At 38.0% G+C, this 26,567-nt stretch overlaps 2 protein-coding genes across 15 annotated transcripts in view; both read left to right on the plus strand.

Annotated features, from left to right (window-relative positions):
* Positions 1-23,943, plus strand: part of MED31 (mediator complex subunit 31) — a 54,948-nt gene extending 31,005 nt beyond the window's left edge. For 13 of the 14 annotated variants that reach the window (XM_076189316.1, XM_076189313.1, XM_076189314.1 and 10 more), the window contains exons 3-4: positions 5,565-5,661; positions 23,637-23,940. In XM_076189316.1, coding sequence (XP_076045431.1) covers positions 5,565-5,661; positions 23,637-23,937 — 398 coding nt within the window. In that variant the 3' untranslated portion in view covers positions 23,938-23,940. Of the gene's footprint in view, positions 1-5,564; positions 5,662-23,636 lie in introns of all 14 variants that reach the window. The other variant, XM_076189327.1, reaches the window with a different exon arrangement.
* Positions 23,944-24,229: 286 nt separating this feature from the next.
* LOC143027779 (sentrin-specific protease 8-like) lies at positions 24,230-26,289 on the plus strand. Its single transcript, XM_076189312.1, has one exon. It carries the CDS (start codon positions 24,230-24,232, stop codon positions 24,857-24,859), a length of 630 nt encoding a protein of 209 aa, XP_076045427.1. The 3' UTR covers positions 24,860-26,289.
* The last annotated feature ends 278 nt before the right edge of the window (positions 26,290-26,567 follow it).

Genomic DNA, 26,567 nt, shown 5'->3' on the forward strand with positions numbered 1-26,567 from the left:
CAAGTTTGAAAGAGTTGGAGCCATCTTTGTCATTGCTCTTTGTATTCTTTCTAATTTTCTCTTATTCTTTTTTGTACTGGGTGAACACATCAGTACTGCATATTCCAGTTTTGGCCTTATCAGCATTTGTAATACTTTCTTATCATTTCCTTATTTAATATTTAAAAGCCACCTTTATTGATCTCAACAAATTGTAGGTTTCTCCGACTATTTTATAGTCTTTGTATCTCGTAGTGTCTAGTTTGCTCTTAAATTGGGTATAGTTTTTGCACACACTATTTTACCTAGTTGTATGATACGGGAAGGAAGCTATGCTCGTGGTGACCTGTCCTTGTATCTTTCAGCATCAACTTTTTCCTTAAAATCTTGAATAGTATTTGCACTCACTGTTTCTTTATCTAAGTTCTTCCAGGTATCCAGCACTCTGTGTAGGAAGCTTGTTTGCAGCTCTTACATCTTTACAATAAAGACTCATTCTGAATGCAGTGAAGAGACATAACATCTCAGGTGGACATATAGCTGCACTGCTCTGCAATCTTAACAAAGACAGCTAAATCATTAGCAGCATCTTTCCATGCCACCTTAGACTCAGGGTCATCATCTTCCTCACTATCAGCCTCTGTCATCTTCTCAAGATTATCTTCAATTATCGCATTGATAAGTTCCTCATCAGTTAGAGTGAATGCTACCACTTCGTCTTTGTCCACAACTACCCACTCTTTTAGCTCCTCATCTGTTAAGCTAAGTTTAGCACCACCACCCATCTCCCTCAACTCACTCACCACTGAATTTCTCTTGCCACCAAACCCTTCAAAGTCAGAATCATCTGCCTCTTCAAACATGATCAATGGATACAATTTATGCCAACATCGCATCAAGGTTTGTTTTTTGACATCCTGCCAAGCTAATGAAGCCATGAAGATAGCGTCTTTTACATTGATTTTTTTTTAACTCAGGGATTGTACCATCATCATAATTTACAAGCTTATGCAGGAAACTTTTATGGTAATTCAGCCGATGGTTGATCTGCAGATTTCGATTCACCAGCAATGTCCAGCTTCCTTATTCCAAGCTGAGTCTTGAATTGGTGTAGTCAACCACCTGAGAACTGGCATGTCTCCGCTTCACCCATCTTCTTTGCTAGGTTGCGTCCTTTTTCTTGCAGCATGGGGCCTGTTATTGATACTCCTTCGGATCTTTATAGGCAAAACCACTCGTACAACACTTTGTCAGTCATGTCCCCACGCTGATAGTGTAAAGTGTGACAGTTTTCAGCAGCTTTTAGGGTATCTGTCCCCTTCATAAACTCATGTAACTTCTTTGATTGGGCCTTAATTTCATCAATTTGTATTGATTTCATATAGATTTTTATAGATTTTAATGCTTGGAAAAATATACCAGATACTTGAAGCTATCAGATAACTGAATGCCGAATAAGAGGGCTTTTACTGTACAAGGTAAACTACTAAAATGGATAGAGGACTTTTTGCATGGAAGAAAAATAAGAGTAGTACTCAGAGATATGAGTTCTACTTGGGAATTAGTGGAGTTCCACAAGGATCAATATTGGCTTTAGTAATGTTTGCTATGTGAATGACATAGACAAAGGTGTGGAATATTACATGAGCTTCTTTGTAAATGATGGAAAATTGTTAAAGAAAGTGAGTACTGAAACAGACTGTGACTCACTACAGAGAGATCTAAACAAGGTCTGTGAATGGAGTCAAAAGTAGACTTCAACATTAAGAAATGTAGTATAATGGAATTTGGATAAATTAGAAAAAGATTATCTGGACAATATAAAATTGGTGAAAAAGAAGTAATGAAAGTGGGATCTGAAAAAGACCTGGGGATGATCATCACAAAAGATATGCCCCTGATAAACATATAAACAAAATTGTCGGCGAAACCTATAACTTGCTGAGATCAATTAAAGTGGCTTTTACTTGGATAAAGAAATAGTAAAGAAAATACTAGTCACACTGGTATGGCCTAAATTGGGGTACACAGTGACATTATGATCACCCAGTGCTAAAAAGAATATAAGGAAAATTGAGAGAATCCAGAGAGCAACTATGAAGATGGCCCCAACACTATAAAAATTGTTATATGAAGAAAGATTGCCAAAACTAGAACTACCAACTCTGGAACGAAGTAGAGAAAGAGGTGACTTGTTGACCATCTACAGAATTATGAGAGGTGTGGAAGTCCTTGATAGAGATGACTTACTAAATTGGGATAAGAGAAACACAAGAGGACCTAGAAAGAAAATCAAAAAGAACAGTTATAGAAGAGACCTGAAAAAACAGCTATCCCCACAGAGTGGTGGATGTATGGAACATACTAGGTGAAACAATAGTGGGTGCAAAAACAATACAAGAATTTAAGAGCAAATTAGATATGTATGTGTGAGCAAAATTTGACGCAGCCCGAAGGGATTTCTCCCCATCTCCTTTTATGCAATGGGGGGACGGAGAGGGGGGGGGGTCGCCGATTTAATGAAGCGGCCTTGCTGTGGATGTGCTGTGTCTTGCGACACTGCTTCTGACCTAGGGCAGTGGACAAGATGCAGGGATGACCCGTCATCCAGGAGGTGCTAAGATAAGAGGGAGGGTGGAGGGGTGTGGAGTGTATTCAAGGATGGAATGGGTGGAAATGATTTTATGCTTTTTCCTTTTTGGCTACCTCCCTTGTAAGGGGGAAAAAGCCTTGGTATATGGTATGATGGATGTTAGCTTCAAAAAGGCCTTTCGTTAAATTCACAATATCTTTCCTTAGTTCTATGAATTCTTTCTCCCACAATTTTCTATTAATACTCATCTCCCTTTCCATGACTAAGATTCGACCGAAGTTTCGACTTATGGCAGATGTACCTTCTCCCTGCTCTTTCCTTTTTAAAATATCGAATTTTACCTCCAATGTCAAACTACTCCTCTTTTGCTTTGCCTTTTCAACTCTAGCAGCATCTGCAGAACGTTTTGTGGCCATTATGGGTGCATCAATGTGCATCGTGATAATATTCACAAAAAACACACCGTAAGGACTTAACTTGTGTTCAAAGGGAAACACGGGAAGAGACTGATTGTTGTGGTGGCTGCACGGCATGGTGGCGCTACAGTACAATGTAATCAAAACATGAGCGGATACTGTATCTGTGAATTTTTCTTACCATAAATAGAATCGAGGGTAGTAATTACCAAATACTGTAACTGTGAATTTACTGGATAAAGAATTACCATATAAGGAGGACTCACTGTATGTATAAAAGTTGGGTATTGAAACAGTAAGGAGCAATAGGTCTGTTGCTTTTCAGTTGTCCATGTAACTCCATCTGCTGCTCCTCCTTCTCCTCCTCCTAGCTGGTGACATAGAAACAGACACACACATTGGAAATAATTGTTGCCTTGAGTTTGACTGACTGGCCTTCCCATACATCTCTGTGGAAAGAAATATTGGACTGTTCCCTGTCTTTCATGTCTATGGCGAACAGTTGCCTGTGGTCAGCTCTCCTTATTTGAAAAAGTGGAAGAAACACAGTTAAATTGATTGATATTTTGGAGACAGTCCAAAGATTAAGTGCCAGCCTTTCAGATCTACACCTGATAGAGGTGAAGGTGTTGACAGATTTTGAAGACAGGCAGCTTGGAGGTGATTTTTCACTCAAGTCTAATTTGTAGTACCATTACTTGCAGGTACCTGTCATTAGTAACACCCACACTAATACATGGAGAACAATCCAATTTCTGCCCTGAGGGATCAGTGGGAAGGCCCAAAGATCATTGCTGACTGCTGTTGGGCTGCAGGTTTCTTGTTTCTAAAATTCAAGACAACAATTATTACATAATCTATAATGTAACTGTAACTGAACCACACATGTTCAGTTTTATTAAGTTTGCCAAAGCCTGGGGTTAAAGGTCAGATATCAACAGATATACCATTCGCTAAAAATCATCGTATTGCTCGAAAAAGTACTTTTTAAAAGCATACAAATATAGTTTTTACCTATTACAGAAGAATTTATTCAGAAAATTCACTTTTAATTGCGCCTCGCATACCACTTTTCCGAAGTCTAGTTATTCAGAATAACAATATTTTTTGTTTGGCAACTGTGATGTCACGAACGCGGAATTCCCCCGAAGTTATTGAAGTCTTGATATCTGACCTTTAAAGGTCAGATATCAAGACTTCAATAACTTTTTGTATTTACAGTTTAATTTACATAGAAAAACATACTGACAGTATTCTATATAATTCCACCATCTACATCTTATCAAATTTGGCAAAAATCAGTTTTGTCTTCATTTCATTGTGTCGTCTGCTATTTGAAACATTCCGCCCGTGCGCTTCGGGAAAGGTTCGGGGAATTCCGCGTTCGTGACGTCACAGTTGCCAAACAAACAATATTGTTATTCTGAATATCTAGACTTCGGAAAAGTGGTATGCGAGGCGCAATTAAAAGTGAATTTTCTGAATAAATTCTTCTGTAATAGGTAAAAACTTTATTTGTATGCTTTTAAAAAGTACTTTTTCGATGATTTTTAGTGAATGGTATATCTGTTGATATCTGACCTTTAAGGTAATGGTTTTTAGAATATAGAATTGTGTAACTGTAGAAGAGTGTCAATGAATTTGATTATATGTGACAGAAAACTATTGGGAGGCAGAGGAGTTTCTTTAAAACTGACAGCACATTTGGTAGTAAGTAACTTGGTTTAATCCATTCATCTTATGTATACCTCCATTGTGAAATATTTTAATTTACATCACCAGCTTTGTTTTTTGTTTCATACTGAAACATTACATTAATTTGCTCATAACTAGCTTCAGTAGAACATACCAAGACAAACCAGAACAGCTTTTTTGGCATCTTACCATTGTTCTTAACCATATCAAAAACTATTCACTCATCATATCTTTTTTTCTTTTTTCTCTGATTACTTTTTCTTCTTTTTTCCCTTTTCTTTTCTACATATCAAAAAGCAGCCATAGACTGAAGAAAAAATGCAGACAAAACTAGTGACCCTCAAAATCAGCATTCTTTCTAGAAAGGATAGAAAAATAGAACAAGTTCAGATCAAGTGTTAGATTAAGAAAAAGCATTTGGATGATCTCCTATCATAAGAAACCTGGTTATAGATATGTAGAGTGATAATATTAACTAGCTTCAGTCAGATTTGTTGGAATTCTTGTCCACAGTAGTCAGAAACATTCCTTGAGCCCTCCTATAGATTTCTCAAGAGAAATATTAGACTCTTGTTTTTTTGTTCTCTTTCTATCACTTCCACTTCCTCCTTCCTTCTATCTCTTCCTTCTTTTTAACTCTCACATTTGTTTTTTGTGTTTTTCTGTTCTTTTCTTTTTTATCTTAAATTTTACTTATATAGTCACACAGTTAGATATTTTACATAGTTAAGAAAAAGAGGTATGTTTATATCTTTATGTGCACTTTTTCTGTTGTCTCATAATAAAGCTATTCAATTAACCTAAGCTTGCCTACTTTAATGTTTCTTACTTTGTTATGATTGTGAACTCACAGCTAAAACACTCACACTCTGTTTTTTCAGTTTTGGCGCAGAGGGGCTACTTCAAGGAAGCCCCTTTCATCAATTACCTCAAGTATCTCCTGTACTGGAAGGAGCCTGAATATGCCAAATTCCTCAAGTCAGTTCTTTTCAGTGAAACGGGAAATTGTAGTTTGGAGAATTTTGTAGAATACATTGGTTCTTAGGTTCACCATTTCAAGATTGTTTTGAGCTAGAGTGGTTTTTGTTGGATATTTTTGAGTTCTTGTTTATATATAGGGTTTTAGTTAAGACATTTTTATGTATAAATATGAGTATGAAGTGATAATGATTGTTGCCTAAAGTTTCTGTAACCCCCAGACATAAGTACATACATATACCAACAGCTTTTTCCCTCTTACAAAGGAGGTAGCAAAAAAACAAGGCATAAAATCCACTCCTATCCATTCCATTCCCACATACTCCACTCCCATTCACCCTCCCTGCCTCTAATCTTGGCTCCTCCTGGATGACAGGTCTTCCCTGCATCTTTCCCACTGCCCAGGGTCAGAAGCAATATAGCAAGATACAGCACATCCACAGCAAGGCCGCTTCATTAAATCACTGATCCCCCCTCTGTGCCCCTCATGCAGAGAAAGGAAAGACGGGAAGAAATCCCCTTGGGCTGTGTAAAAATATCATTCACACTTACTCCCTCATCTCCCTATCCCCACCCACTCCCTTCCATGCATCACAGCATCATCCATACACAACCATTCTCCACTCACCCTTATCTTCAGTCTTCTCCCTTCCTTCCTCAACAGACATTCCCCTTTTTCCCATTGCCCCTTTTACCCCATCCCATCTCATCCTTATCTAGTTATATTTTACAGGAAGAGAGCTATGCTCGTGGTGACCCACTTTTGTATCTTTCAGCATCCAGTTTGATCTTAAATTCTTGTATAGTTTTTGCACTCACTGTTTCCTCATTCAGTTTGTTCCAGATATCTATCACTATGTGTGGAAAGTTATTCTTTTTCAGATCTCTTCTGTAACTATCCTTTTTAAGTTTCTTTTCATGTCATGGTTTTCTTCTATCCCACTTTAGTAAGTCATCTATCAAGGACTTCCATCCCTTTCATAATTCTGTAGATGGTTATTAGATCTCCTCTTTCTCTTCTTTATTCCAGGGTTGGTAGTTCAAATTTGTCCAATCTTTGTTCATATGTCAATTGGGAGAGTGTTGTGCCATCTTTGGCGTTGCTCTTTGAATTCTTTCTAATTTCTTTATGCTCTTTTTAGTACTAGGTGTCCATAGTGTCGCTGCATACTCCAATTTTGGTCTTATCAGTGTAACTAATATTTCCTTTACCATTTCTTCATCCATGTAGTCAAAGGCCACTTTCATTGATCTTAACAGATTAAATGTTTCTCTGACTATTCTGTTGATATGTTTGTCTGATGCCATGTCGTTGGTGATAGTTACTCCTAGGTCCCTTTCTGAGTTGACTTTTTAATTTTTTTTGTACCAATTTTGTATTGTCCCAATATTCTGTTTTTACTTTTTCCAAATTCCATTATACTATATTTCTTGATGTTGAAATTCCCTTTGCTCTTTTGACTCCATCTCCAGATTTGGTTGCCTCCTCATGTTCACTCCTACCTCTGCCTTCCACACCTCTTTTAATAATCTTTCCTCACTCATTCTTTTTGTGTGTCCAAACCATCCCAATACTCTTTCATGAACCCTATCTCCCAACTCCCATTCCACCCCTGCTTTCCTCCTCATTTCTTACTCTATCCAACCTAGTAACCCCTACCATACTTGTCAGGCAATTCGTCTCAAACACATTCAAACTCATCTTCCAACATTATGTTCCATGTTTCTGTCCCATACAGTGCTGTTGGCACAATCACTCCATACAATCTCCTCTTAGCATCCATCCTCAATGTCTATTTCTTATTACACTTTTTAATCCCCCAAGGTATTTACTTGCTTCTCTCAGTCTACCTCCACCCCTACTCCTCCCTTTCCTGCCACATTTGCCTCCAAGTATATAAGACTATCCACTTCCTCTAGTCTTTCTCCCTTAATACTCACTTCTAACTTACTGCCACATTCTCCTCTTGTACATCTCATCACCTTACTTTTACCCACATTTATCTTTAACTTCCTTCTTTCACACACCTTCCAAACTTCTATCACAAACTTCCTCAATCCCTCCTCTGATCCTGCCACAAGTGCTGTATCATTAGCAAACAACAGCTGGCTCATCTCCCTTTTTTTTCCCATTTTCTTTAACCACTTCAGTACGGGACTTAAATCTCGCGGGCAGCAGCCAATGCCAGCCGTATGACGTCACGTAATAATATTCGCATCATAAAATATAGTCGCCGCTTATATCGATCGTTCTCTCTTTCACCCGCGAATTTTGAAAACCACAGAGAATGGGATTCAGGGCGCATTTGGGAGAATGTAAAAACACAGGGGCGACTACAATAAATATAATCAAGACGCCGATATGGCAGCGTCGCAAATCCACTTGCTCCTCATGACGCCTACGTGTGCGGCACCGTATGGAAGGGGTTAACCTTTCATCCATTCCTATAACTTTCCTTGTATTCCACCTATTGTTTCAATTTTTCTTAGTAGCTTTTTGCGTGGTACTTTGTCAAATGCTTTTTGTAAATCTAAGAAGGTCACAATCTGCCCATCCATCGCTTTCTTATATTATTTCTATTAGTCTCAAGTAAAAGCAAATCAAGTGTATGGCACATGATCTTCCATGTCCAAATACAAATTGTTTTGGATTTAGTATATTATTCTCTTCCAAATGTTTAGTCCATTTACTTTTGATAACTTTTTCACATATTTTTGTTATTGTACTTGTAAGGGAGACCAGTCTATAGTTGGTTGGATTTTCTTTGTCCCCTCCTTTGTATATTGGTACAATATTTGCATTTTTCCAGTCTTGTGGTACTTTTCCTTCTTTGAGTGAGAAATCAATTACCTTTTGTATTTTGTCTGTTAGTTCATCTATACTTTCTTTTAATATCCAATAAGCAATTCCATCTGGCCCATGTGATTTTCTGACATCAAGGTTTTTTATTTGGTCCCATATTTCTGGTGGGGGGAAAGAATACTGCCACCAAGTCTTCAACACTTTATATAAATCTCTTTTTGTTTCTTTTTTTTTTTGGTACATATTTGTCAATTCCTTCCTTGTACTTTTCTTTGAATATGTTCCATTTGTCTTCAATCTTTGTTTCCTCTTTAAAGAATTTATCCCAGTTTGTGTTTTGGAATTTTTTTTTTTTTTTTTTTTTTTTTTTTTAGTTTTAGTTTTACAAAATCTGTTTTGTTGTACATTAATCTTCTTTCTCTATGTTTATCATTCCTACCTACATTGTTCTGTTCTTTTAATTCAAACTCAATTAGTATATGGTCACTCTTTCCAATTGGTGTTTTATACTCCATTTTGTTCACAATATCTGGTTCAGAAGTTAATATTAAGTCTAGTTTTGACGGTTCCTCATTGTTTCTATATCTAGTATTTTCCTTAACCCATTGTGTTAAGGTGTATTCGATGGTCATATCCAGTAGAATGTTGCTCCAAAGTTCTTCTCCCCCTTTTACTATCATTTCTTCCCAGATTATATCCGTTGCATTAAAACCGCCCATGATTACTATGTTACCATCCTCTTTCAGTAACTCATTTAGCACATTGTGTCTTCCAGTAATTTAGAATGTTTGTTATCTGACCAAGCCTGTATTTTTGGTGGTACATACACCGCTACAAATTTTCTGCTTTTCATCTTTTTGTTTACAATTTTGATCATAATTAATTCTACATTGTCTTGGCCTTCATTAATCTTTGTCACATTTAGACCCTTTTTGGTCAATATCATGACCCCTCCTCCCTGCTTGTCTGTTCTATTTTTTCACCCAGCGGTTGTATAGACCTTGTCCCACTATGCTTGTTGATAGAGGTCCTTTCAGTTTTGTCTCTACAATTTCCATAATGTCAGGTTTTTGTATTTCTGGATAGTCATTTAGTTCATTGATTCCAGAAATCATGCCATTGATATTTGTGTATGCCACTTTTAGGGTTGATGAAAGAGTATTAGGATGGTTTGGACAGATGGAAAGAATGAGTGAAGAAAGACTAGTAAAAGAGGTATGGAAGGCAGATGTGGAGGGAATGAACATGAGGGGACGTCCTAGGATGAGGTGGATGGATGGGGTGAAGGGGGCTTTGGGGAAGAGGGGAATGTCTGTTGAGGAAGGACGGGAAAGGACAGAAGACGGGTGAATGGAGAATGGTTGTATATGGATGATGTTGTGATGCATGAGGTGGAATGGGCGGGGGGATGGGGGGTGAGGTAGTATGTGTGAGCAAAATTTGATGCAGCCCGAAGGGATTTCTCCTTTTATGCATGGGGGGACGGAGAGGGGGGGTCGCCGATTTAATGAAGCGGCCTTGCTGTGGATGTGCTGTGTCTGGCGACACTGCTTCTGACCCAGGGCAGTGGACAATGTGCAGGAATGACCCGTCATCCAGGAGGTGCTAAGATAAGAGGGAGGGTGGAGGGGTGTGGAGTGTATTCAGGGATGGAATGGGTGGGAATGATTTTATGCCTTTTCCTTTTTGGTTACCTCCCTTGTAAGGGGGAAAAATCCTTGGTATATGTATGTACTTTTAGTTTCATATTTTCTTTTCTTTTTTGGTTTAAGCTTCCATTTTTTGATGTACCATTTGTTCAGTCTCAAATCCAGTACTCTAAAAAAAAACTTGTTTTTTTCCATCTCTGATATTTTCTCATTTCTATCATTGGCTTCAATTCTGAGAGCTTTGTCTTTCTCTTTTTCCTCATCACTCATTTCCTTTTTTATCCATATATGTTTAAATTTCTAGCTGTTTCCCAATTTAACCGCTTTCAATAATACCTCCTCGGCTATCATTTGAGTTCTTAGTTTTATTTTCAGAGCTCAGTGTTGTTTTCTTTTGAGTATTTGCCTATCCTGTGGATTTTGTCGATTTATCAAAATTTTGCCCTTCATCCTGTATTTCTTTCAAAATTTCCTTAGTTATTTCCTTCTTCTTTTCTCTCTGGTATCTATACATATCATGTTTTTCCTGGATACCATGGACCACAATGCACTTACCATTGTCATCTGTATCTCTCACCCAATTTTCCTTTTCTTTAATTACTTTCATAATGGTTTACTTTTGTATTTTCCCCCATCTGCTTTTGTACTATTTCTCTAAAAGATTTTTTTTATTTTCCTGTTCTTGTTTCCATTGGTTTTTCTATTTCAATGAGGTCTGTTTCTTTGACTCTTCCACCTTTCCGGTCACTACTTGTAATTGCTTTGACCTCCTTTTTCAGTTCTTCATTTTTATTTTTGGCTTCATTCTTCATTCTTTCATTTTCTCTTTTGAGGATTTCAGTTTTGCTATTTAGGTCGCTTAATTCTTTAATCGTTTGCTCATTACTCTTACGCAAAGTAATCAATTCCCTAAGTACAGCTCGGTAATCCAATTTTGAATCTATGATTTCTTCCATTAACCCCTTCCATACGGTGCCGCACACGTAGGCGTCATGAGGAGCAAGTGGATTCGCGACGCTGCCATATCGGCGTCTTGATTATATTTATTGTAGTCGCCCCTGTGTTTTTACATTCTCCCAAATGCGCCCTGAATCCCATTCTCTGTGGTTTTCAAAATTCGCGGGTGAAAGAGAGAACGATCGATATAAGCGGTGACTATATTTTATGATGCGAATATTATTACGACACGTCATACGGCTGGCATTGGCTGCTGCCCGCGAGATTTAAGTCCCGTACTGAAGTGGTTAAGTCATTTACTTCATGATTTCCTAATGCATTACTATATCTAATTTCTCTATATCTAAGCTTTTACCTATTTCACATGGGTTCCGTTGAAACCCCGAAAAACTGTTATTTTCCCACCTTTGGTTTTTCCTTGGAGTATCTATCAAACAAGTTCTTATGGGGATGACACCTCTTGGACTTTCCATTATGCTTATATCCAGTCCTCTTTTCATTGGTTCGTTTATTTTTCTTTCTTTTTCTTTCTCCATTTTGCCATAACTATACTTTTTTTCAAGAACTGGATTTCTTTTACCAGTCACCTGAGAAACACAGCTTACCCATTCCGTACAATAACAACTAGTTTCCTTCGTGTTCGGTGACAAAACTGCTAGATATGCACTCAATCGCCGCACTTCCTTTCGCTTCAATGTCCAGTGTACGTGTATTTACCTAGTTGTAATATACGGGAGGGGAGCTATGCTCGTGGTGACCCGTCTTTGTATCTCTCCGCATCAAGTTTTATCTTAAAATCTTGTATAGTGTTAGCACATACTGTTTTGTTGTCTAATTTGTTCCATGTATTTATCGCTCTGTGTGGGAAACTGTTCCTTTTCAAGTTTTTTCTATATCCTTTTTCAATTTTTTTCCGTGTCCTCTTGTTTTACCGTTGTCCCACATTAATAGGTCGTTCCTGTCTAAAACTTCCATTCCTTTCATTATTCTGTAGATAGTTAGCAAATCTCCTCTTTCTCTTCTTTGTTCCAGAGTTGGTAGGTTCAATTTGGATAGTCTTTGCTCATATGTTAGTTCGGCGAGTGTCGGTGCTAGTTTGGTTGTCGCTCTTTGTAATCTTTCTAGTTTCTTAATATTCTTTTTGGTACTGGGTGTCCAAAGTGATGCTGCGTACTCGAGTTTTGGTCTTATTAGTGTAGTAAGTATTTTCCTTATCATTTCTTCGTCCATATAGGTAAATGCCACTTTGATTGCTCTCAATAAGTTGTAGGTTTCTCCGAACATCTTGTTTATATGCTTATCTGGTTTCATGTCCTTTCCAATCATCACTCCAAGATCTTTTTCATAGTTTGTTTTATTTATTTTTTCTTCTCCAATTCTGTAATCTTTTGATATTCTATTTTTACTCTTTCCAAATTCCATTATGCTGCATTTCTTAATATTGAATGAAATGTCTGAGAAGTATGATAGGGGTTACTGGGCTAGATAGAGTGAGAAATGAGGTGAGGAGGAGAATAGGGGTGGAAAGGGAGTTGGGAGATAGGGTTGATGAAAGAGTATTAGGATGGTTTGGACACATGGAAAGAATGAGTGAAGAAAGATTAGTAAAAGAGGTGTGGAAGGCAGAGGTGGGAGGAGTGAATATGAGGGGGCGTCCTAGGATGAGATGGATGGATGGGGTAAAAGGGGCATTAGGAAAGAGAGGAATGTCTGTTGAGGAAGGACAGGAGAGGACAGAAGATAGGGGTGAATAAAGAATGGTTGTGTATGGATGATGCTGTGATGCATGAGGGGGTGGGGGGATGGTGGGTGAGGGAATTTCTCCCCATCTTTTCTTTTTCTGCATGAGGGTGCAGAGAGGGGGTTGCTGAATTAATGAAGCGGCCTTGCTGTGGATGTGCTTTGTCTTGCAACACTGCTTCTGACCTAGGGCAGTGGACAGGATGCAGGGATGACCCATCATCCAAGAGGTGCCAAGATGTGAGGGAGGGAAGAGGGTGGAGGGGGTGGAGTATGTAGGGGATGGAATGGTGGGAGTGGTTTCTATGCCTTTTTCTTTTTGGCTATCTCCCATGTAAGGGGGAAAAAGCCTTTGGTATATGTATGTATGTATTGTACTGGGTGTCCATAGTGATGCTGCATATTCTGATTTTGGTCTTATCAGTGTAACTAGTATTCTCTTTACCATTTCCTCGTCCATGTAATCAAAGGCCACTTTCATTGATATTATTAAATTGTAGGTTTCTCCAACTATTTTGTTTACATGTTTGGCTGGTGACATGTCGTTTGAGATAATTACTCCTAGGTCTTTTTCTGAGTTTACTTTTGTAATTCCCTTTGTTCCTATTTTATATTGACCAGATATTCTACTTTTACTTTTTCCAAATTCCATTATACTACATTTCTTAATGTTTAAATTCACCTCTTTCTTTTTACTCCATTTCCAGATTTTGTCCAGGTCTTCTTGAAAAGATTTACAATCTTCTTTACTTACTCTCTTCAATAGTTTTGCATCATCTGCAAAGTTTATATATGTGTGTGTGTACATATATATATATACACGGGGATTTCTCAATTTATGTGTGTTTAGAATACAGTCAAACCTCGAAAGCCCGGACCCCGAATGCCCGGACCCTCGTATGACTTGTCGAAATGAACAAAGGGAGGACATTTCAAGCAAAGTTCCCTATTTGTCCAGTAGGTGGCAGCGACAGCCGTACACATGTACTCAAACCCGGCCCAGTCAAGCCGCCAGCAGGGCTGCCGTTTCGTAGAATTTTGTACCAAAACATAGTAAAATAGCGGCATGTGGCAACTCCACAAGGACATAAGGAAATTTTTTCTACATATCAGCAGGCTATTAAAAACATTCAAAAATTCAAACTTTTGTTTAGAAATCATAGAACTAGTTATCAAATAATAAATGGTACATCAAAATATGAATTTTATTGGTAATTGTGTTACTTATAAAATATTATACCCCAAAAGATACTTTTTTACCGTGTAGAAAAAAAAATTCTACGCTAAAGTTTCAGCTTTTTTTTAGCGATAATAATATATTAAAAAAAAATTATTTTTATATCTTACTGAATATGTTAGGGCATGGGGGGCCTTATATACATTCAAGAATAAAAAAACTAGAATCACCATTTTGTCAAAGTTTGACAAGTATATCTTGCTATGAAAGTCTGCACACGCCCGAGAAAAATGTATGCCCCGGTATGGCAACACTCCCATTCTACACGGCAGTGTAGAAAACGCGGCAACCCTGGCCGCCACCACTGTCCCGCGTGCATACCTTCCGATATTTTCAGTGTACGTAATAAAAAATACAGTACAGTACACTGTATATACAGTACATTTACATGCCTGTATTACAGTTATTATTACAGAATTATTAGTATTATAGCATTATTATTACAGTATTGTTATTACAGTGTTAGAGTATTATTCTTATGTGTTTCTATGCCATATCATACATTACCTATACGTATACCGCTATGAAAATCTACGGGTGTTAGGGCGATATTTTCGATGACTGGACGTTTGGCATGACCGGACCACCCTTCCCCCCAATTAGTCCGGGCTTTCAAGGTTCAACTGTATATGACTTTGGAATAACATGAGGTAAAAACCCTAGTAATTTTTTCAAATTACACAGATTATTTACAATAACATGATGCAAAAAATAAAGTAAGGAATAGGAAAATATAAGTGTTGACTCTATACGATTTTTACATTATGTGACCCCTTCTGGAATGTATCCCTCACATAAATTGAGAAATCCCTGTACAGTGAGTCCTCCTCATATGGTAATTCTTTATCCAGTAAATTAACAGGTACGGTATCTGGTAATTACTACCCTTGATTCACAGATACGGTATCTGGTAATTACTACCCTTGATTCACTGATACGGTATCCGCTCATATTTTGGAGGTAAAATTAGATATTTTGAAGAGGTAAGAGCAGGGAGAAGGTACGTCTGCCATAAGTCAAAACTTGGGTTCGGTATACAGTAATTTCAATTTGCGGTAATGTTTTCAGGAACACATATGTATCGTATAATTAGGACTCACTGTCTTTATATATGTATGTATATATATATATATATATATATATATATATATATATATATATATATATATATATATATATATACCAAAGGAAGTAGCCAAAAAACAAAGGCATAAAATCCACTCCCACCCATTCCATCCCCATATAGTCTGTATTTATATATATATATATATATATATAGCCAAAAAACAAAGGCATAAAATCCACTCCCACCCATTCCATCCCCATATAGTCTGCTCCCATTCACCCCCCTCCCTCACTCTTAATTTGGCTCCTCCTGGATGACAGGTCATCCCTGCATCTTGCTCACTGCTCTGGGTCAGAAGCAGTGTTGCAGACACAGCACATCCATAGCAAGGCTGCTTCATTAAATCAGCGACCCCCTTCTCTGTCCCCTCATGCAGAAAAAGAGAAGATGGGGAGAGATCCCTTTAGGCTGTGTCAGTTTATTTTTCACACATACTCCCTCACCCCCATCCCCCACCCTCTCTTTCATGCATCAGAGCATCATCCATACACAACCATTCTCCATTCAAACCTATCTTCTGTCTTCTCCCGTCCTTCCTCAATAGACATTCCCCTCTTTCCCAATACCCCTTTTAACCTATCCATCCATCTCATCCTTGGTCGCCCCCTCATGTTCATGCCTACCTCTACCTTCCACACCTCTTTTACTAATCTTTTTTCACTCATTCTTTCCATGTGTCCGAACCATCCCAATACTCTCACATCAACCTTATCTCCCAATTCCCTTTCCACCCGTTCTCCTCCTCACCTCCTTGTTTCTCACTCTCTCCAGCCTAATAACCCCTATCATACTTCTCAGGCACCTCATCTCAAACACATTCAAACTCCTCCTCTCTTCCTCTCCTATGTTCCATGTTTCTGCCCCATACAGTGCTGTCAATACAATCACTCCTTCATACAATCTCCTCTTAGCATCCATTCCCAAATGTCTATTTCTCATTACACTGTTTAATCCCCCAAGACATTAACTTGCTTCCTCAATCTACATTCTACCTCCACCTCCACTCCTCCCTTTCCCACCCCATTCGCACCCAAGTATCTAAAATTATCCATTTCCTCCAGTCTCATTCCCTTTATACTCGCTTCCAATTTGCTGCCACCTTCTCCTCTTGTACATCTCGTCACCTTTTACCCACACTTATCTTCAAGTTCCTTCTTTTGCACACCTTTCCAAACTGTGTCACTAACTTCGTCAATCCCTTCTCTGAACCTGCTAAAAGCGCAGTGTTGTCAGCAAACAACAATTGGCTTATCTCCCATTTTTTCCCATTTTCTTTAACCATCTCCAATCCCCAACCCATTACCCTTGCATTTACCTCTCACACCACCCCATCCATGTATAAGTTGAACAGCCAAGGCAATATAATACATCCCTGACAATGTCCCACCTTTACCGCAAACCACTCACTTTCTCCATTTGTGATTCTAACACAAGCTCTATTACTCTCTTAAAAAAAAAAACTTTGATTGATCTTAAAAGGTTTTCTCCTGTCCCATATATCTGCAACACCTCCCACAGTGCCTTCCTGTCTACCCTGTCATAAGCCTTTTCTTAATCCATAAAAGCATGACACCCATTCAACCCAGGTGCCTTACATGCTCTCATCTTCTTAACTGGCTTCACCATCTTTCCTTATTTCTCCTCCATTTTCCTCACTCATCACTGTCATTTTCTTGGTGTTTTCATTGCAACTACCTTTCCCTCCATATCCTCCACATTTAGTAACTCCCTAAAGTACTCTACCCATCTTCCTCTAACTGCGGTCTCTTCCATTAGTATCTCTCCACCTGCACCTTTTACCCTTTCTTCCGTACTTGATTCACCTCCTCTTCCTCTCTTAATTTCTTTCCAAAACATCTTTTTATTACTTTTAGAATTTTCTGTCATACTCTTATCCCATTTCACATCTGCACTCCTATTTGCCTCCTTTATCTTGTACTTTACTTCTCTTTTCTATCTACCTCTCGTATAATTCTCTTGTCCTATTTTGTAACCAATCTGTGAATGTTTGCTTCTTCTCTTCTACAACCATCTTTGCTTCATCATTCCACCACTTGCTACCCCTCCTTCTATTTCCTCCTGCCCTCCTTGTTCCACACACCATCTTTGCACACCTTGTGATTCCCTCCTTGAGACATCCCCATTCCTCCACTCCTAGTTCTGCTCTATCCTTCACTTTCTCTCTCCTCTCTCAGCTTCTTGTACTACTACTCCTTTCTCATTTAAGCAGTTCACTCTAAGCACCTCCCTACCTTCTGTCCTTTTCCTCTTTCTCCATCTATCCTCCACTCTCAACTTACCTTCCACCAAAAAATGATCTGATATTCCCCCACTCCCCTTAGAACATATACATCCTTAACTCTTCCTTCTATTCCCCAGGTTACTACTATATAGTCCATTAACGCTATATCTACTACCCTTCCATCCACCATCCTATCCCATGTGTACTTATGCTTTACTTTCTTTCTAATCACTGTATTTGCTATCATCAACCCTGTAGACACATCACCATCAACTCTTCACTACGATTTTTTCCTGGAACTCCACACTTTTCAACCATTCCATTTATCGGTTCATTTCCTACCCTAGCATTAAGGTCTCCCAATACCACTACATTGACATTTCTCCCTAAACCCTCTATGTATTCATTTAAATCTATCCAAAAAGCCTCCCTTTCCTCTACACTCGTCTCACTACCAGGCCCATATGCATGTACAAAAACCCACATCTCCCTTCCCAGTTTCACCCTCATCCACATTAACCTTGAAGAAACTTCCTTCCACTCCATTACACACTTACCTATATTTTCACTTGCTAGTATAGCCACCCCTTCTCTCCCTCATCTTCTTTTTTCCTTTCACCCCTGAGATCCTCGCAACTACACTCCCAAACTCACACTCTCCCCTCCCTTTCAACTTAGTTTCATTCAGTGGCAACATGTATATCTTTCTCACAAACATACTGCCTATCTCTTCTCCTTTACTCTTATCTGTACAACGTCCACGCACATTAAAAGACCCAAACCTTAGGGTACTGGTTGGAAAACTCCCAGACCCTCCTATGCCTTTATATACTTTTTAAGGAATAACCCCTTTGGGGCTACAGGGAGAAGGATGCCTAGTCTTATCCCTGCCCTGTTTGTTTTTGTTGCCTTATACAGCTCAAGTGGAAATACTTGGTGGCAGTATTCTTTTCCCCACCACAGGGTTCGGCAAAATGAGAAAATGAATATTCAGAGAAATGGTACAGGACAGTAACAAGAGTGGGACAGTATAACAGAGAGACAGTCACAGTATAATAAAGTATCATCATTTCTCTATGAATAGAGATTTCCTCTACCACAGACAAAATTATGTGTGGCTCTGGTCTGTAGGGATGCCCCATGTAGGCCCAAAAGTATCAGCTGCATGCTACTGAGCAGCTTTTAGTCCCACAATAACATGCAGCCAATACCCCAGATGGGGTATTGGGTATATATATATATATATATATATATATATATATATATATATATATATATATAGTATAAATATGGATAATTATTATTATATATATATATATATATATTTTTTTTTTATATAAAGCATACTACCCAACCTAGAAATAATGGCTCCTCCATAAACTTCTCATATTTGAGAAGCTATATACATCATTATGTACCAATTCGTAACCCATAGAACCTTGTTAGTATGCATAGGAGCAACCTTATCATCACCACATTCCCAACAAGGAGTTCCCCAAGAAAACATCCTTATCATTCTTCTTTTCACCCTGGCTATAGATGACATAACAAAACAAATACCCCTATATGTTTATGACCTAGCCCTATTGTGTGTTGGAACCTACCCTACCCATAACAACTGCTTTCTCCAAAATGGAGTAACCTAAGTGCACCATTGAACTAAAGACCATGGGTTTTTGGTTTATCCACTTCAAAATCAGTCACCATGCATTTCTGTAGACAATATTACTACAAAAATACACCATCAATACAGTGTAGTGGGTAATTAGGATGAATTTATCTATGAGGTGCTGTAGTGGGAGGGGTATTAAATGAGTTTTAATGTGTATGTAATGGGTGTTTACTCCCAATTATAAGGAGGGGGCCAAGTCAGAGCATAAACCCAATGCATACATAAAACATATTTAACATGTCTTTCATTGTAGCATTTTGTGCATTGATAATTATCCCTGACCCCCATTTTGCCACTTGGTTCAAGAGCAATGCAACAAGATGCACTTCCACAGCAAGGTCTGATAACCAAAGTTGGTTTATCCCCATTTCACATACCTTCCCAAACTCAGTCACTAGCTGCTTCAGTCTCTCCTCCGAATCAGCCAAAGTACAGTGTCATGAGCAAACAATATATGATTTACCTCCCACATCTCTTCACCCTCACCTACAAACACCAAAAATTTGTCCTGTACTTTTGTGTTTACCTGCATTGCCACCCTCTCCATATAGTTGAACAACCATGGTACCATCATACAACCTTGATGCAGAAGCATATTCACCTTAGACCATTTGTTCTCTCCATTCCCAACCTTTTTGTGTAAATTTTTTTTGGCATTTTTACTTGGCTTCTCCTGATTCCATACACTTCCAATATACTCCATAAGGCTTCCTTATGGACACTTTCATACACATTCTCAAAGTCCATGAAGACTCAAAATATATCCTTACCTATTGTCAAATACTTTTCACATACCTGTTTTACCACAAACACTTGATTTATAGTCCCACCTCTCCTAAATCCACACTGCTCTTTCCCTATATTTTCACTTACATATATACTTATCTTCTTTACTCTTACATAGTGGAACTGTACATGCAATCCTCCAGTTTTCAGATGGTACTATCTTCTCTTAAGATGCATATTGACCAAAATATCCCCATGACCTGTCCATTAAATCCAGGTGCTTTTTCAGCTTTCTATCTCTCAGTGCACCTTGTGTCTTTTCTTTTGCTATAGCTTTATCATTCTCCTTTCCCATCATTCATTCTCTAAGCATCTCCCACAACCATGATTAAAGTCTCTTATTCACAGTCTTCTCTTCCATTAGAATTTATCCATCAGTTCCCTTTACCCTTTCCTCTCTCTGCAACTTGCCTTTTGCATTCTTTTTTATCTCCTTCCAGTGAACCTCAAGGTAGCAGTTGTTATTATTGTTGAGAATTGATTTGGGTATCAGAGGCAGAGAAAGTATAAAGGTTCATATTGAGTTGAGTAGGTGTCTATACTTTGTTATTGGAGGATTCATAATACCTTTTATCATCATCACCATCATCATCTCATCTCTTTGAACTTAAAGGTCAACTGAGAAGGTTTTCAAAGAGGGTGAATATTTGCTAGATGTATGCTTTAGTCACCTTTTGACAAAATATTGCAAAAATAAATCCTAATTATTATGCAGTGTGATAAAAAGCCCTATCAAAATATTGGTAGCAAATGAACTTTTCCTTTGCCAACCTTCAGCTTGCTGTTTACATTCTGATGCATGCTATGTGTGTGCATTGTAAATTGCCATGCCACGCTGCCAACTTGATCAGTGATATGTCATATTTCATGTGTTAGCAAGGTTTTATCAAGTATTTAGTTCAAAAATGGTTTATTGTGTTGCCACAAATTGCAAGAGTGATTTGACAAACATCAGCACTGGAATTGTATCACAAGGTTGTGTGGTTCTTTGCTACCAAGTCCCAGCACTTTTTTTTATGAAGCAATGAAAGGAAGGCAAGTAGCCTACATATGTAACTTCAAACATCTCTTGATATAATTTCACTATGGTAATTCAGGCACAAGGGGGCTGAATTCATATTGAGAATGATCAAATATATGCATGGTGATTGAAAATTATCATTATTAACTTTACGCTTTCAGACGACTACTTGCTGCCCTTCATTTCAATGAAAATTCATGTAGAAAGCAGAAAAATGAAAAAAATGGAGAGGTACAATGGGCTATATCTTATCCTAAAGCCAAAATAGGTGTTGGAGTGGTGAATGAGAAGGTTGATCTAACATATGGTGAATGTATGAAGCATTATTGTGCTACATATTGAATCCAAACTGTGAAACTGCATAGGACTTCCTATTGGAACAATGTGATAAATTCAAAATACCTAAAAATTCGGTATTGTTCTGATAGTATGACAAACAGTAAAATGTCCAAAACATAAATCTCCATTTTTCATTTACAGAATATGTACAATTTTTAATTTGTGAATTGCTTAGATTGCATTCTGAATATCCATCATACAAATTTACAAGAGATGCCAAACTTCAGTCCACTATGAAACTTCCTGAACCAGTCTGTTCCAAATATAAAAAACAAGAGAAGTCTGACATCATCCAGAAACAAAGGTCCAACACAGTGAATTTTTTCATATACCAAGGACAAATAGTATTCCAAATATAATTTCAAGAATCTGAACCAAAGTCATTGTTGAAGGATATTTAAATCCTGTGTAATATCTGGCGAAGGCCATTTCTTCCTAACTTGGTCACTGGCACACACTGGAAGGGGCAGACAGTTTCTTTTGCCCAGTCATTGCCAACACCACTCCACTAAATTATGATAGGCAAGATGCCTGTACAGCCTGAAAGAAATAAAAGTTCCAATTTATGATATTCATTTTGCTGTAAATTCATAAAAATATGCATTTTTACATATTGTACATATATATATTGTTATTTTTCATACACATTTCAAAAATAAATAGAGTTTTGTATAAGATTAATAGAATTTACTTCAAAACATGGCTACTGCCACAATTTCAGCAATATTATTCAAATTAAAAGATCTGGACTTGAATGCAAGTGACTCAACAATGGACAGTATGGATGTAATTGAAATACTGTAATGCTACATGCACGTGTATAGGCCTACTCACTTGTGCGGAGGTTGGTCATTCTCAATTGTCCCCTCATCATTGATAAATATATACATTGTCAATTCAAGAGCATATGGATTCAGGCAGATCACTGAAAATGCTGGGTGATGCACTGGCATATGTTTGGATTGCGCTGCAATAAGAGCAACACAAGCTCTCTCTGCCCTTTCGCTGTGGAACACAATGTCCACAGCTGCACTTGAAATAGTCAAATTCATGAATTTTAGCAAGGCCATGCAATGGGAAATGGGCCCAGGGGTGATGGTAGCTACTTCTGCAAGCTACAGGCTACCTGGAATAAAGTAAGAAGCTGAGCAAATGTTAGAAAATTTAATTAAAAATTCTTCTGCTTGTTCATAGGCCTATGGCATGAATGCCATAGGCCTAACCATGCTAACCTCCTTGCATGAACAGATGAACTATCCATGCACTGTGGGCGTAGACACCTTGGTGGTTGTGTGGATGTTTTTCCAACAAAATAAAATAAAAACCAGCCCTGATGGGCATGCTGGGGCCTGGTAGATAGGGCCAGGCCCATCAACATCTGCTAGGTATTAGGCCTACCATTTCATGCCTTCAAACCTTCATCCACATGTCTAATGACAAACCAATGAAATCATGTGTCTGGTCTGGTGTGGTTGGTGGTGTGCATTTATGTATGTACGTGCATGCAGTAATGCATTCTGACAAACTCACCAGTCCTTATTTTCTGCTTGTTCTGGGCATTCATCCTCTGAAGATTCCTTGCTCTTGACATGTTCTTCATCAGTTGAGTCTTGTTTGGATATCTGAATTGATTTGTACATGTATCCTTGTACTGTACCCACATTGGAACATGAGAGGGCATCCAAATCCAATAAATCTTCTTCACTTGATGTATTTACCTAGTTGTATTTTACGGGACGGGAGCTATGCTTGTTGTGACCCGTTTTCGTATCTCTCCACATACAAGTTATTTTTTAACTTGTGTACAGTTCTGGCATTCACTGTTTAGTTTGTTCCAGACATCGATCACTCTGTGTGGGAAACTGTTCTTTTTCAAGTCTCTTCTGTAACTGTCCTTCTTTAGCTTTTTATCATGTCCTCTTGTTTCTCTCTTGTGAAATCCCCATCGTGTTGCTCGCTGGCAACCTTGACATCATCAGTTGCCCTAGCAACAACATTGAAAAGTTTGTGTGCTACCAGGCACTTTTAAGATCATGCTACTTGGATAAAATCATGACTATAAAATGCTAGAAATGTGCATTTTAGTGTTCTGACTTCTTCTAAGTTATATTTTCATACATGAAATAACAAATAATAAAGAAATCCAAAACCTTCTCAGTTGACCTTTAACTGTATAACTCAATCCCTTTGCTACAGTGACATCCTAAAAGTTATGCAGTTGTTGAGCTTAACCATTATGAAATCTGCAAAGGGGTTGAGATAATAATTTTGTTGTTGTTGTGATAGCATTTCCAAAGATAAATGAAATTTGACATTAATCAAATTGTTTGTGAAATATAGCAAAGGGATTGATTGAAGATGTTGAATTTTTCCATTGTGTGATTACGTTTTATTATTTTACAGGTATCCTATGTGCCTTTACTTCTTAGACCTTCTTCAACACGAGAATTTTCGAAAAGAAATTGTCAATGGACAGTGTTGCAAGTTTATTGATGATCAAATGATATTGCATTGGCAGCATTACACACGGAAACGCATGAAACTTCTTGAAACTGGAGTTGCATCACAGCAGCAACAGCAGCAGCAGCAACAACAAGGAAGTCACACTCCAGCATCACAAACATCTAATGCACCTCAGTCTTTGTCAGTGTCATCTGTGCAACCAAATCTAATTAACGGACATGGACAGATCCAGAAAGTGTGAGGGAATGTGCCAATTACCAGAGGTTAGGATCTAGGCACAAAGGTTTTGTGGTGGAACTGAGACTTAGTTCTGCTCCTTTGTCCCAGGCACTGTATATTAAGGAACAAGAAGTTCGTCAACAGAGGAGCATATGTAATTGATTTACATGCTTCCAACCCAGCAATGCTATAAGAAGAAATAGGCCATTTGAAAACTGAATGACCTGTGAAAGGAAGCAAAACAAAGTTTAATTTCACAGACGGAAAGTTGCTGTTTGGTCTTCAGATTTGAAACTGAAAAACCAGTCTGCAGAATGGGTGACAAGGTAGTTCTTAGTTACTATGATAGCCTCATCCATGAGTCAGACCTTCGACTCTTGGAAGGAAGAAACTGGCTGAATGACTCACTCATTTCATTCTGGTTTGAGCACTTAGTCCATGAGGCCTTTCCTTTTCGCCATCGGTTGTTGTTCATCAGCCCAGAGGTCACTCAGCTCATCAAGATGGGTGATCCAAGGGAACTGCCAGTATTTTTGGACCCTCTAGATGCTAAGTTCAAAGATTACATCTTCCTTCCGGTAAATGACAATTCTTCTATGGTGGCTTCAGGTGGAAGCCACTGGAGCCTTCTTGTCTTCAGTAAATTTGACAACAAATTTTACCACTATGACTCCCAAAGGGGCTCCAACTATCGTGATGCAAGAATGTTGGTACAAAGGTTCAACACCTACCTAGGTAGGGACATCCCTTCCACATTGGTTGATGCAACTTGCACACAGCAGGATAATAGCTATGACTGTGGAGCTTATGTCATGATATATGCACTCAAGGCTGCAGAGTTGGCTGTAAAGAGTATGGCACTGGGTACGTGCTATGTGGATCGGCAGGAAGCCAATAAAATGAGGGAGCTCATAAAATCACTTGTTTATAGTCGACGCAGATGAAGGGTAAGTAAAAGACTGACTTGCATTCTGTTGGAGTCTGTTTAGCAATTGGATCAAGAATAAATCTAAGGAGACATGATGTTGAGTTCATTGAAGAGTTCATACACCTCTGTGGTGTAGCAATCAAATGCACAAGGATGGGTGAGCCTGTATTGGTAACAAATGAAAAATTATGCATAATTTCTTTTGATGTTGATTGTTGTACTTTCTCTGGTGCTATATTTGTGTTACTTTATAAGATTGTAATTGATATTCAAGAGAGTGAAAGGAGGGCAGTTTTATAATGAATGAAAGTTAATGTTGTAGTTTGTGTTTCTCTCCAGGATGAGGCAGTAGGTAAAATAACAGGATCTTGAGAAAAGAATAGCATGTGATGGACAAAAGAAAGGAGGGAAGTGATATAATTCAAGGGGTAAAAAGAAATGAAACTATTGTTAAAGCACTATTTGTGAAGATAAATGTATTTTGATTATGAGAAGACAGGAGGGGAATAATCAGGATGAGGGTAGAAACTTGTTAATGTGTAGTTGGTGAAAGAAATGTAACCTAACAGGCCGAAGTTTAAGGATGAAGACTGAAAGACCATGTAAAATTGCAAGTGAAAAGCAGACATCATTATTACTCAATTTTTCATTATATTTTGTTGTCTATCAGGGTAGGATATTCCACAAATAAGTGGTATTTACAGTAAGACTCACCTGTGACCTACTCTCATGATAGCCACAACACTGCAGTAACTGTCCAATGCTATAAACAGCTCCTACTGGAATCAAGTGTCACTTTTGACTCATTAAGGTCAGCAGATCACCTATCTATCAGAATTGTCTATTGGTTACTGTGTGGTTTGATATTTGGCTTTGCCAGGTTCTCATTTTTTGAGTATATATCCAAGATGTATCATTCAGTAGAATTGACCAAATTGTAGTTGGCACCATCAGTAATAGAAATAATGTCTATCAAGTGTGTTGTGCATTTGATTCAATTTCATTATTCATAGCACTGCATTTTATGAATAAAGATATTTTTCAAATTTCTTCTCGCATCCTTACAATACAGCTTTGAAATATACTCAGATTGTTGCTGCTCGTGCTATGTGAGTTGAAGGCATTGAAATCTTAACAGAATATCATATGCATTGGTTTATATTTAAAACCTTGCTTATATTTATCCTAAGATTATTTATTAGATACCAAAGCCTAGGTTGATTATGTTGAAGTGGAAAATTGGTTGTCACAAAGTGTGGAGATGTTGTTTTCTTAATTTTTATTAGTTTCAGCAAACCTCTTAGAGAAAAATAACAGGAATAGTTTCTAAAGTGGATAACTTCCATTGCTGAATACTATATGCAGATATATTGTTGAAAGCTAATCATGAAGGAGGTAATACTGTTTGGCCTGTGCTGTGAACTAAATACAGATTGTCATATATAATTTGTTTTCCTTACCTTTAATTTTGGTACGAGACGTGCTTATTGGGGGATGAATCCAGAAGACTGAATATGGGAATGATTGTGTCCAAGGCACTGTATGGAGCAGACTTGGAAGATGGAGGAATTAGAAAGGAAGATCCTAAACATGATTGAGATGAAGCATTTAGGTGAAACAGATGAGTAGTACAAAGTCTTTAAGATAAGGTAGAGAGCAAGGATGGAAAGAGAGCAGGCAGATAAGGTTAGTCAAATTGATGGTTTGGACATGTTTAAAAAATG

The sequence above is a fragment of the Oratosquilla oratoria genome, chromosome 8 (genome assembly GCF_046742065.1).
Source record: "Oratosquilla oratoria isolate Oo_2021 chromosome 8, ASM4674206v1, whole genome shotgun sequence".
Classification (NCBI taxonomy): Eukaryota; Metazoa; Arthropoda; class Malacostraca; order Stomatopoda; family Squillidae; genus Oratosquilla; species Oratosquilla oratoria.